This window comes from Hordeum vulgare, chromosome 4H (assembly GCF_904849725.1).
Source record: "Hordeum vulgare subsp. vulgare chromosome 4H, MorexV3_pseudomolecules_assembly, whole genome shotgun sequence".
Lineage (NCBI taxonomy): Eukaryota > Viridiplantae > Streptophyta > Magnoliopsida > Poales > Poaceae > Hordeum > Hordeum vulgare.
The window spans coordinates 562377801-562391667 of NC_058521.1; the positions used below are offsets into that span (position 1 = coordinate 562377801).

The 13867-nt window shown below is 45.7% G+C and overlaps 1 protein-coding gene across 2 annotated transcripts; it reads right to left on the bottom strand.

The window, feature by feature from the left end:
• Nucleotides 1-2626: 2626 nt before the first annotated feature.
• On the bottom strand, nt 2627-12989 carry LOC123449531. Of its 2 annotated transcripts, none has more exons than XM_045126782.1 (14): nt 10554-12989; nt 10343-10471; nt 10064-10252; nt 9909-9976; nt 8795-9402; nt 8515-8697; nt 7105-7203; nt 6207-6292; nt 5926-6135; nt 5508-5780; nt 4802-4946; nt 4357-4490; nt 3450-3530; nt 2627-3337 (listed from the first exon to the last, which is right to left on the bottom strand). In XM_045126782.1, exons 1-14 carry the CDS (start codon nt 12987-12989, stop codon nt 3251-3253), a joined length of 4728 nt encoding a protein of 1575 aa, XP_044982717.1. In that variant the 3' UTR covers nt 2627-3250. The 2 variants fall into 2 exon arrangements, with proteins under 2 accessions (XP_044982717.1, XP_044982716.1); XM_045126781.1 differs by having other exon boundaries at nt 6207-6295.
• Nucleotides 12990-13867: the final 878 nt, after the last annotated feature.

Sequence of the window (13867 nt, forward strand, 5' to 3'; positions counted from 1 at the left end):
CGCGTCAATCAATGTCTGGAGATGTACCTACGTTGCTCCATCCACGACATATTGGCGTCACTGGCTCCCAACGGCGGAATTCTGGTACAATTTGTCCTTCTATTCCGCCATCAATTGTACTCCATTCAAGGCCCTCTTCGACGCCAAGCCAAACCTTGGGGCCATGGCTCTCTGGGACGACATGACGGCGCCCACCCTCGACGCTGAGCACTGGGATTGGGGCGCGAACACTACGCGCCTACGGGAGCAAATTCAACATGCCCAGGGCCGTTTCAAGAAGTAGGCAAACCGCCATCGCACGGAGCGCAGCTTCCAGGTGGGCGACTCCGTGCTCCTCAAGCTGCGGCCCTACGTGCAATCCTCCGTCGTCAACCAACAGCGTGCCAAGCTCGCCTACAAGTTCTATGGACCATTCAAGATTCAAGACAAGATCGATGCCCTTGCCTACAAGCTCCAGCTACCTTCGAACAGCCGCATCCACAACATCTTCCACGTCACCATATTGAAGCCGTTAAAACCCAACTGCGTCCCTGTCTTCGCTGAGCTACCGCGCCCTCCAGATTTGGCGACTGGCGACATCGAGCCCGTGGAGATCCTGGAGCGACGCATGGTCAAGCGAGGCAACAGCGCCCTCGTGCAACTACGGATCCGCTGGTCTTCTTCATCCCCAAGCACCACCTGGGAGGACTACGACACATTTCGATGGCGCTTTCCTTCGACGATCATCCGGCAGGACCAAGACACGAACGAACAAGTGGACCGTGCAGCAACTGACGAGCCTGAAGAACCTGAAGAGGAGGCTTTCTCTTAAGAAGAGGGGAGTGTCACACTAATGCAGTGGACAGCTGTGTGTAAGCAATGTGAGTGGAGGCCACTTGTCACGTGTCTGCCTATAAGTGTGGGTGTAGACAGAAGAGAGGCGTGTGTGATGTATGAGACTGAATCCTCACCTACCACTCTCTGCTCCTCACCTACCTTTCGATGTACCTCACCTCCTTCCTTCAATAAAGTGGACTTCGATCTCATCCCCTTTCCCCTTGTATCAATCCTCTGGATCAGCAGGTCGTTAGAGCAACTGCAACGGGGCGACCCATTTCGTCTGCCGTCGTCCGTTTGGGTCCGCGCAGACAAATGTGATGGCCCAACGCGAGGGCCCGTTGCCAAAACGCGTCCGCACCGACCCATTTCCGGCCCAAATTTGGGACTGAAACGCGAACACGAAGCGAACGCGCGCGCCCTTTTGGCGTCTGCCCCAACTACCCGCAGTCAACATAATTAATGACGGACACCCTCCCCGAACCCACGCGTCAGCGATCGCCGTCGGCCTTTTTAAATCCGAGTGTGCGGTGGGGTTCGGTTTCATCTACTTCTAGACCCTTGTCCCCATCTCGCCACCTCTCTGCTCACTCGTCGGCGACCAAACCCTACCAGTGGACCGGCTGCCTCCGCGAGTGGATCAACGCGCCGCCCATTTGGTTGGGCGTGACACTGCAACAGGAGGTCGCCTACCTCCAGCACTGGGGGCGCTTCACCTGGCGGAGGAAAGGAGGAGCGCGCATGTGCTGTGCTGCCACCGCCACCAACACAACCCGTGATGGCGAGACAGACGACGAAGGCGCACGCAGCGATGCTCTGAAACACAACGTTCCCCTGAGCTAGCTCTGCGCCGACGCTGGCTGACCTCACCTGCCCTGATGTCGACAACGAGGACTCCTAAGACAGCCTTCTAATTTAGGTCTTTTAATGTTTAATTAATGTAATGAGGACGCGTGGACTCTCGCCGACCTTCGTGGCCGACTTTAATGTTTAATTATTGTTTATTTTTTATTTTTATAAATGTTTGAAACCCTGATGTCAACGACGAGGACTCCTAGCGCAGCCTTGTAATTTAGGTCGCATGAACTCTCGCCGACCTTCGTGACCGGCTTTAATGTTTAATTAATGTTTGTTTTTATTTTTTGAAATGTTTGAAGAAAAAAAACACGCGTCGTCAAAATAGGTCGAAACAGCGTTGGATGCATGCGCCAACCCAAACGCCAGGTCGACCCAAACACAAAGCTGGTTCGATGCATGCGCCAACCCAAACGCAAAAAGTCCACCAGATCGACCCAAACACAAAAGCGAACGTTGGTTCCCGCCAGGAAACGTATCGGACGGTTGGAGTTGCTCTTACATGCACCTACCCGGTGAACGACCAGTCCACATGCTACCCGCGATTGCACACTGATGCCAGCGGCCGACTGTGGCGGGTCGCTCTGCCGCTGGGGTCGGCCCGCCACCCTCGATTTCCCTGGTGCAATGGCAGTTCCCACCCAACCCCGGCCAACTCCACCACCCTGCCCCTCGCTAGTATCAGGCCTAGCTCTGCATGTAACAAGTGCTCCACCCGCTTGTACTGGCAAAGGTGGGGAAAAACCTGGGTACGGAAATGAATAGTGAACTCTGACGGTGAAAAAGGAAAAAAACTGTTTCTAGCTGTTTTCGTTGCAGTGAATCGTAAGGTTGCTGGTGGGGTGCAGCATAGCTGCAAAAGGGGTGCATAGCCATGTGGCAATTCTGATACTAATTGCACAAAAAAAATAAACTAAAACTAACACCAAACAGCAAGATAACAAGCGACAGGAGGTCCAGGAGCAATAACTTTACGTGTTCGTCATGGCCAGCGAAAACAGGCTTCACAACATTCTGAGATAATACAACTTTGTCACTACAGATGATAAGAAACCCCCTCCCAGGAATTTGCAACAAAAAGAAAAATGACAGCATCCATTTTCTTTGATACCCCCCGCCCTTCGTCACACACAGTACAACATTCCTCCACATCGTAAGCACAAAAAAACCGTATATATTGATAAGCTTCTAGCAAATTCAGCAGCACTCATGAATAATTTCTCTGGGGCAGCACATGATCGAGTAGAGTTATCCCCGCTACAGTCCTCCACGGCAAAATCGCATTCGACAGGATATGGGGTCAGGCTATATCCAAAGTCCAAAAGGAAAATATATATATCACCACTTCTCTCCTTTTAGTAAAGGCTCGGACGACCATTTATTTAAGGCAGGGCTCGACAAAACCGACAGGCAAGTGCAACTGCTGAAATTACCACCATTATCCCCCATAGCTCAAAACGAATTTTGTATTCTATCGCTAACCTTCTCAGTCACCGGGAAAACCTATATCTCGGAAGACATGTTAACCACACCACGGCACAGCACAGCACAGCACAGCACCCTTGAACTTTGAAGAAAATTAATTTGCAGCTTCAAAGAAGAGCACTTGAGGTTGTAAATGACCTTTCTCACACATAATGACCACATCATCCCAGCTACCAATAACCTACACAAACAAGGAACAAATAAAAGATGATTTTTCTTGACTAGGTATAGGTAGGGTATAAAAAAAAGGAAGGGAGGTTTGCTTCAGTGGGTAGGTTTATATATCTTGTTACCTTAACAGTCTGGTCATCATACATGACCCAGTGCTCATCCTCGAAAGCAAAGCAATGATAATGCTGCCCATAGTAACAAACCTGCATGTGTAAGAAATATCAAAATACAACTCACGTTAGATGCTTTAGCTGATACGTTTCAATACTCTTGAATTACTGGATATACAGAAATACAGTGATAGTTCATGCCTGCTACAATTACGTGTCCTGATACAATGGTTTAGAGATGACCAAGCAAATATCAGTTCCTATTCAAAATCTAACTTGAATGGATGCTCCGTCTTACCACAAAATGCAGAATAACAGGAACTGACTTGGGTAGCTGGCTACTGCAGGTAATGTGGTACACAAACATGACATTGAACTGCCTCATGTGATTCACAGAAACTGATTTGTAAAATATGAGTTGTTTAGCAGTAGTAGCAGCATATTATAGCTACTTAAGTGGTACTCCCTCCGTAAAGAAATACAAGTGTTTAGATCACTAAAATAGTGATCTAAACGCTCTTATATTTCTTTACAGAGGGGGTACTAGATATACTGCCTCTACTGCAATAGAAAGGAATCCCAACAGAATATGCTCACTGCTTGCTCTTTGTACTGACAGGCATAGCTTAGCCTTCTCAATAACTCAGCAATATGCAGTAACACATACACATATGATACAGCGAGCTCTGAGGGTAAAATAATAACTACCCATACATATTTACATTTTTTGTAACTTAAGTCCATCCTGTAGTGCATAGTGCAAATACAACAGGAACACTAGAAATCTTTTAGAGCTACATGTCTGACTTGCACCATAAGCAGAACACATTTACTGCAGGTTTAAGGAAGCAGCAACTAACAGTACCATCAGATGTCCATTCAAAATGGGAAAGAACATAACAGGAATTAGTAGCCATACCACTGACACAAGAAAATGTTTGCTTCCTCGATCTAGACCACGGTAGAAAACACTGATGTCTATCTCAGTCGAAATACCAGCCAAGGTTGCAGCTATGTCATCAACACTCTCTTTGCTGTTCTGCCATCCCAAAACTGAAAAGTGAAATTGATGGGTAAGTGATCCGAGTCAATAAATGATTTTGTCGAACACGGGACATGCAAGAACTTGTACACACGCAGACTCACACATAAATGAATAGCAAATGTAGAGGATATGCAGGAGAAGGATTTAGTAGAGGTTCTTTTATTGATGATGGTAAACTAAATAGTGAAGCAGGCAATCCTACAATACTAAAATGCATCTTAAGAGAGTATTACACGAACATCTTTTAGAACTACTGGACTAAAAATGAATAATTGCATGTGAATGTATGTTTTACATGCAAAATGAAAAAGCGGCTTACCAACTGTAAAAACATGAGGGGAACTAGAAAGAATGTGGTGTATATGATTCGGTTTTCCGCAACCGCCAACGTCAGGATCACAAGCTAGCTGATCATTCATTATCACAGTCTTCAAAAGATCATCAAATGGATCTAGGCACATCATCTGTAGCATGGAAAAAAAATCAATCAAAGCATATCATGAACCATAGAATACAGAGCAGACCCAATATAGACCCCTCATCTCTTTTCCAAGATCAATTTATTGCCCTAGAACACCACAACCATTTACTTAAGGCTTCAATGTACCAAAACCAGTTGCTTCTCTCAAGCAAATCCTAATTTTGGTTTTGCATAACATCACGGCAGCTTTACCGCTTAACATGGCCACCAATTGCCAATGTTTTAGGAGAATCTTGCCTAACTCTCCTACTTGATCCAAAGAGCGGCCACTATGCTACCCACGGGTCCAGATTTTTTTATACAGTAGTTGTACTCTAATTTCTTGACCATGGGACCCAATGCCACGTGGGACCAAAGTCTGGATTGTTTTGCACCAGCACATTCTGTAGGGTTATGACACATGGGAGACCTAAAGTACGCAATTTGAAGTTTTTCACCATTAAACTTGAGAAAGAGACAAGGGACGTAAACTGCCCGTTCAGCCACAAAATAAGGGGACACGAAAATAATAAGCATGAGATTCAACACAAAGAAAATAACTAACCTTTGCAGTTCGAAGTGAACTAGCATTGATATTGTGGAAGAATGAGGTATACTTAAGTCGTCTAGACTCTAATCCGCAATTGTGGCAGTTCATCCGTTCATAGACATCCATTCCAAAAAGACAATGTGCAATGCAAAAATCGCTTGCACAGTCCCATGAGCCGATAGAATTGCCCTCGTGAGATTTAGCATGGCACTCAGCCCGAGAAGTGTACGACTTATGCAAGCACTCAAAGATCACACCCAATACCTCAGATGCATCATTCATTTGTCCCTGCAATAAAAATACGGTCAGCCAATAGTGATAATTCCAGATTAACAGAAGAGCCATTTTATATATCAGGTGGGCATTTGGATAAGAAAATTATATAGAAATGTGCGCAGCACCCCTAGCCATGAGATAACGAACAGAAATATACCTCCTGAAAGAACCTGTTGTTAGGATAGGATTTGCTCAAAGCTATCCTCAAAGAAGTAGGTGCAACAGCTTCTCCTTGCCCCTCAGATGCTTTGCTCAAGTCAACGAATATATTATATAATGCACAGACAGCACAAGGATCTTCAATATGCTTATGCAGTGATGATGTTTTAAGGAACTCGTGTCGAAACCGCTTCAAATGCCATAATGACTGCATATGGACGAATATTATGTGAAAAAACAAAGCACACTTGCATAAGCTTCACAAGTCTTGACATTTACCTGGATAATCACATTCAGGAAACAGTTGTATTCTCCAGCAGCATTTTTAAGGCCAGCCCCATACACTTCTTTCCCATTTGAAGTGCCTGCTGCATCATCATTAGTGGAAGAATAAGCTTAAAGTATAATTCCAAATTACAAAGGACAACATAACAGACATAAATGATAATATTAGCAGTAGTAGATCATGCTGGAAATGGAAGTGGGGCAGGGACCACAGAGAATTAATATCGGAGTGTCGTGTTTACAGGATGAAACTGATCATGTAGTAGCACCAGCATACAATCCAGAAATCTATAATGATAATGAACCCACAGGAAAATGACAAAAGGCATACTCTTCTACTCCCTCCATTCTTGAATACGGAGCGCAAGTCTTTTTAGAGATTCCACTATGGACTACATACGAAGCAAAATAAGTGAATTTACACTCTAAAGTATGTCTATATACATTCGTATGCATTTCGTAGTGGAATCTCTAAAATGACTTATATTTAGGAAAGGAGGGAGAAGTCCTAACCAAGCATAGATCCCTCAAAACTGCAGCTCTTATAGGTAAGGTAATATTTAATGCATAGCCATGTAAAATTATAGATCTTATCAGAATTACATTTGAACCCTACAATTCTATCTCACAAACCATCTAAGTTGTGTCGGTGCTAAAGTCAAACTAGATGTCACCATGCATATGCTCCAATTCAAGTCAAACAGTATATACAAGGAAAGAATGTTCTGTGCAACATAAATCACAACTACACACTTGTAAAATTTAAGAACACCTTAAAACAATACAAGAGCTTATTAATGATGCTGACTAGTTGTGGAATAGATATATCCATGGGCTTTCAAGGCCCAAGACAAGAGATTGTGAAGAGAGGAAGAGAACAGCATTGATGTACCGAGGCTTTGGTGCACTGCTTTTCTGAGGTCTTCTTCGAACCTTTTGTCAGAATCATCCTCGATACATACAATTGCAGGTGAGATTGCCCCCTTGTCAGCTGGATATGGATGGAAAGAACAATGAGGAAATATCTGACATACTATGCATATATAACAAGTTTGCATTTTAGAAAAATTACAATTTGCATTTTAGAAAAATTACAGGGTATAATGCAAGGGCAGAGAACAAAATTGAAAGTAATATGCAGAAGTAGGGTGCTGCTTTAGTGAACAAGTAAAAGATACAGGTGGCTTGCTCAGCAGGACACGTACGTCAATAACTAATACTCCATCCTGTTAACAAATGCAGGACTGGATTATGCACACTCAAACATTGCTTAAAGAAGACTTTGTGAAGATAGGTCTATAACTCCATATGCACCCCTTCGTGAGTTTCTATATTTAAACAGATTAAAAAATCCATAGCACTACCAAAATGTAATGCCGGTTTGGATTATGTGCACTCAAACATTGCTTAAAGAAGACTTTGTGAAGATAGATGCATATAAACACATTTTAGGAGTCCACAGTACTACAAAGTATTAATGTAGACACATACAAAGCTTCATGAGAAAAACATAATCATATGAGCCAAAAAGACGAGAGATATCAAGTTATATAACAAAGAGATGTCCATATAAGAAGTGAGAAAAACTTGGCTAGTGGAGTGGATGAACAACCCAGCCACCCAGGTTCAAGTCATCACGGGCGCGAATTTGGGTTCTTATTATTTTAAAAAAAAAACTCGCTGTGGGGGCTTCCCTTACCACTTTCCTTCAAAAAAGAAAGAGAGAGATGTCCATATATTTGCTTTCGTACAGAACACATATGGTCATATATTTTTATCAAAAAGATTGTACTCCCTCCTTTCCAATTTGAACTAAAACCACAACACTTATTTTGGAACGGAGGGAGGATGTGCTAAATTAATATGATGGGTTCATTGACCCCTACCGAACTTTTCCTGTCAGTACCATTTTGGATATTAAGATCGGACACATGGGAATGATGTGTCAGTTTGTCTCCAAAAAATACTATCACCAATCTTATAATTCTAGTAGATTTCATAAATGCATTCCAACAGATACAGCCGGTAAAAATTGCAGTTGAAAACTGATGGCGTGCAAAAATGGCATGTTTTTATGGAGTGGGGGTAGAGATGATAAGCCGCAAGCAAGCCCTGCATGACCATCCTCTAATGATTCAGTAACACAAGAACATGGTGCTTCAATCTATTCTAATGATTTCACAAACTTTTAGCTGTACTCAGGAACGAATTTCTCATGGTAGAGCAAGAAAACATTCCACGAATTAGTTTTGAGTTAAATGATAAGTACCCCAGTACTGCTTCAAAGTTGAACAACATATACCTTTCTCAGCTTTGTTGGCATTCCATGGATCATCCGAAGAAAGCACAGGTGGCAACTCATTTTGTCTTCCATCCTGATAACTGTTACTAGAATAGTCAGCTGCTTTGCCAGAACTGCTCCATCTTAGAGCTGCTGTACCATTTTGTCGACTAGATGCACTATCATCACCATTATGAACAGCACCTGGCATATAAGCAACAACAAACATAAAATAGTTGGACCACAGTTACAAAGGGAATTAAAACAAAAGGAGAAATTTGGACAGGACATAACCAACAACCTTGGATGTATTTCTTATGTGGTTGGCTAGTGCTGCTCTTAGACCTTTGGATGAGAGGATTAGTTGCAAGTTTTGTATTCTGAGCATATTTCCCAACTCCGTTCATTTTCAGTGCTGGCTTAGTGAAGTCCACATTGTTGCTGGTTAATGCATGTGCTCCAGGAGAGCACAGTCCATTTGGTTTCTCCCTGCGATTGTTCTCAGTCTTTTGTGGCAGGTCCACACCACAAAAATCGGAACTAGAATTCTTTTCCCGCGAGGGAACTTTAGGAAAGCGAAAATCACCAAACTTTATCCCTTCAAGATAAGCAGGTGAGACATTATTGGGTGCACTTTGATGGTTATCCTGATGCACGCTTGAATTTACATCAGTTGAATAACCATTTGTCCCAATATCAGGAGCTGACGAAGTACTTCTGGACTGTTCGGCAAGATGCTTCTGCTTTGCCTCCTCCTCTATCCGCCTTTGGTACTCCAATGTTTCCTCCAGTTTTCTTTCCTCTGCTTCAAGTTGTACTCTATGCCTAAGCTCTTCCTCTTGCTCATTTGAGTACTCATCACTTAGTGAAAGTTTGCCGTCAAAGTCATCACAATCAACAAGAGTCTGACTGCACATTTAACATGATCAGATAAACTGAAGACATACACACATAAATGTCCTAAGCCAAAAGGAACATGATGATGTTGGAAACCATGATTCTATTGCTGACATTTTTTTTCAGACTGAGCGTGCTAAAAAGCAAAGAGAATTATTCAATCATCACAATTTGTGTGACCACTATCTACCCTAAAGAGCTCTAATGATGAAAGGAGTGTGCCAAATATGGAAAACAATGCACAGCATTGGGTGAGGTTTACATGATTCAGCAGCTCTACAAAAAGGAACTTTACAAGATCAATAGACCTAGGTAATTCATTATGCAGCTACCTTTTCGTGAGTAATTATGCAGAAAACCTGTTATATAATCAACTCTGGCATGGATTTAAACTAGTAGTGTGGAGTAACTACAAATATGCACAGGAAAAAAGAAAACAATACAAGCATTTCACTGGTCCTTCCGCAAGTGAAGAATGCAACACATATCAGAACATGGAGGGTACAAGCATTACTTACGCTTGCTCTGATGTTTCCTCATCTGCACTGTCCTGGCGAACAATGTATTGATCACTCCAGCTCAAATCCTAGAAAAGTAATAAAGCGAGAAACTAAATTCAGTTGTGTACAAAAGTAGAGCTCACAATATGATCATATTCATAAGTCATAACTACCTTGATATCCTTGGATCTCCTAGAATCCTTCATTCTCTTCTTGTCCTTTGATTTCTCATGGGTAAGTTTTTTATCAACCCCTTTGTTTGCACTCTTCTCAGCATCTAAAGCAAGTTCAGCTAGAAAGGCGTCTCTTGCTGCATCAGATCTCTCTCTAGCATCCTTGTCCGCGAGCTCTTCCAAATGGTTCTAGATCACCACACCATAACAATAGTTACGAAATGAACAAGACCACAAAGCAATATAAAAATCAGGTGTAAAGGGATGCAGTATACAAACTCGCAAGAAGGATTTCAGGAGGGGGAGAAGAATTGATCGATAATCAACTAAAGCAGCAGGTTCAAGCTTGAGATCCAGTTGCTGCATCAGAGCTACACTTCGCATAATCCTAGCGTCTATCTTGCCAAGCTGCAAGTGAGAACAGATACCATTATTGCATATCGAAGATTATATAATTTCTGCAGATAAATGCAGTGCCAGAAGAACTTACCTCCGTAGTTGCATGTTCCTTCATCCTCAAAACAATCGACGGCACCACTGAATCGCTTGGGTGCATAAAGTCATGCAACCTCCAATCATCTATTACTGCCCCATCATAGTCACATTGGCGCGAGGTCATCCCAGAAAAACCTTCATCATAACCAAAGTGTGAGGCGCGAACTTCCTTCAAGATGTTTGAGATTGCATCGTACTCAGAGCTGCGAAATCTGGTCTCCAACAACTCCTCCTGACGGTTCCTCAAGAGATCCTCGAACCCTTGATATGAATACCGCCCCCCACGGTCCCTTAGCCGTTGCTCCTCAAGTATAATATTGTTCACAGCAAGCACACCCTCCTCAATGCTCAATTGTTCATGCTTCATTTCACACAAGTTTCTCAAGACAGATGCCTCCTTGTCGATCATATCAAGAATCTGCATCCCTTGACTTGTCCTATCAACAAGCATACAGTTCCACTCTGATAGCTGCTCTCCTATTGGAGGAGATCCAGCATACAGCCACGAAAGGAATTCATCAGTATCAACATTCTCAGGACCAGACTTCGACTTCCCGCCAAATACCCGGCCATCAAGGATCAGTGATGATGAACCAGAATCCAGCGTAACACCCTCAAGGATAGTGTTATTTTTGGGGAAACAATCTCTATCACCTAGTTCGCCATCCTTCTCTGAGGACCTACTAAGTCCACAGGACTGCATTAGGTCTTGCAAGAACTTGAGAACCTTCTTCAGTGATGAGGCCTCCAAGAAGCAAATGCAGAGTGGCGACTCTTCAATAGAGTGGTTAAGCAACAATGACGCAGAAGGCATCCCTCTAAGTTCGTCCATGGCATATTGTATCACCCTGTTCAGATGGTTCACTGAAATGTTTTTATGCTTCACAAGGGTTTGGAACAATGAATGGATCCTCTCCAAAATCTTCGCTCTTTCATCATCATCAGACAGCGGCCATTTTCGGGCACCTTCCCTCATTACCACTCCAAAACCATCACACTCCTCATTGTGTGGCGAGGCTGAGGATTCTGAGGTGTCCGACTTGTCCTTGATACTCCAATTATCGGATGACATTGAATCTTTGTCCCTGTCTTGGCCGATATTGTCCCCTTGCTCTTCCTCAAGCGCTTTGAGCGCCGCAGCAACATCCACTGGCCTCCAGCTCGAGCCAAGGAGCATTGCTGCCCAGTCAGCATCAATCTCCTGTGGCAACATAGCCTGCACTTGACGTGGTATTGCACTCACATGCTCCCGCAATGAATGCGCCACATCTGGGTAGCGCTCCTCACAGATGCCACATAACCAGAACTCCCAACACCCGTGTGAAGTGGCAAACTCTACCACCTCATCAAGCACCGCAGGTGCCGCATCGGCAACATCTTTGTCCTTGTGAGTTTTGTAGTACGACTTGAGCTCAGAAATGCTAGTTTTCAGTAAGGCCAGCCTTCGGTCAACAGGGAGAGCGGCCAAGAACGCACGCACCTGATTCCTTTGGTCGGATGCCGATGAGACTGTTGCCCTTTTGGACCCTCCCTTTCTCCGATCAGCGCGATGGCCGGAGGCGGTGGACTGAGATGATGAGGAGGGGGGCTCATCTCCCTGCTGTGACTGTGGTGGTGAGGAGGAGAGAGCCGCGGCGGCATTGTGCTGCTGCTGCTGCTGCTCCAGCAGCCTGAGAGCGGCGACCTGCACCTCGATCTCCTTGCGGCGCTCCTCGACGGTCTTGGTGGCCTTCTTGATCTCGTTAGGGCGGCGCGGGGCTGGGGCCGCGGGCAGGAGCTGGAGCTCCAGGGGGTCATCGGCCAGGCGGAAGAAGCCGAGCTTGTCATCGGAGCCGCCGAGGGTCTTGACCCAGGTGGAAATGGATGCGAGATTGGCCTTCTGGACGAGGTTGCGGAGCTCGGCGCGGAGCTGGTCGGGGTCGGGGGCGGGGAGCCGGAGCGAGTGGGGCTCCGGGTCGGATGGCTCGTCGATCCTGAGCCCGCGCTCGCACTCGGCGATGACCTCCTCGTAGGCGCGGTTGTCGGTGGCGGCGTCGTAGAGGAGCAGGGCGCGGAAGTGGGCGAGCTCGAGGGAGTCGGGCGCGAGGTCGACGGCGCGGCGCGCGGCGAGGAGGGCGGCCTGGTGGTGGCGCGCGCGGGCGGCGGGGTCGGTGAGGACGGCGGCGGCGCGGGAGTGGACGGTGCCGTGGGCGCGGAGGAGGAGCGGGGAGCCCTCGCCGTGGCGGGCGAGGGCCTCCTTCATGAGGCGCAGCGCCTTGGGCTGGTTCCCCCGCTGCAGGCAGGCGAGGGCCTTGTCGCACTCGGCCCGCACGGCGGCGGGGGCGGGGCCCGCCGGGGCCGGCGCATCGGCGAGGCGGAGGACGAGGGCGCCGGCGGGCGGGGGCGGGGGCGGAGTAGGGTTTGGTGGGGGGCTGCGCTTCTTTCGGCCCATCGGGGGGGGAATGAGATTTGGGCGAAGCGTTGTGCGGGTGTGCGGGGCAATATAATGTGCGTGCGTGTATCGGAAATGAAAGGAAAATGATGGACGCCGGAGGAGTATTTTTTCTTTCTGGTCTCTGTGGGTGGGCCTCCACCACCTAACGCGACGGTAGGGGAGGGGGGGGGTGCGGATCGGGAAACGGGGTAGATGGATGGGGGAGAGGAGGATGGGACGGGGAGTCTGCGCTCGTGGCAGCGTCACGCAGCTTTCTTCTCTCGGCTTGGCTCGCTCGCTCGCTCGCTCGCTTGCTTGCCCGTCCCCGTCTCCCAGCGTCACCGACGGGACGGTTGGGTTGGGGGCATGCCAGATCCACCCGAATTTTCATGCCAAGTTTACATGGTTTTCCTTTCCCACCTCTGGCAAGTCCATGGAGGCTAAGGTTTACTTGTAATTTCTAGGAATATCTCTTTACTTTTCTTGATTGATGAAATGTGATGGCAATCTCCTCACGTGCATGAGTTTTTTTTCCTAGGCGCGTGCACTTGTTTTTTTAGGGTTACGCGTGCACTTATTCTATAACGCTTGCCGCATGATATGTACATTTGTTGTTCTAAAAAAAAGCTTTCTTTTTTATTTTTATGGGTGAAAATATATTTTAACATAAGAAATGTGTCATTGATTTTTATTGTCCGATGTGATAATTTGACACCCGGTATGATTTGTCTATCTCTGTATCATGAACACGAGTGTATGATTGTTACATTAAGCCATTGATTGCATCACAATGTGTTGGTTTTTTTCCTTTTTGAGCAACGAAAAAAGTTCATTAGTTTAAGATATCTGGTCTATCATCTTATTTTTTTGCATCTGGTCTATTAGCGAGGTAAAGT

What these genes read in the sequence shown, in the direction of transcription:
- LOC123449531 (XM_045126781.1), bottom strand. Translation starts at nt 12,989, where the DNA reads ATGGGCCGAAAGAAGCGCAGCCCCCCACCAAACCCTACTCCGCCCCCG. An exon ending in TCCTGAATGTGATTATCCAG is followed by an intron (nt 6,136 to 6,206) that starts GTAAATGTCAAG and finishes GTCCATATGCAG; the next exon opens with TCATTATGGCATTTGAAGCG. An exon ending in AACATTTTCTTGTGTCAGTG is followed by an intron (nt 3,531 to 4,356) that starts GTATGGCTACTA and finishes TTACACATGCAG; the next exon opens with GTTTGTTACTATGGGCAGCA.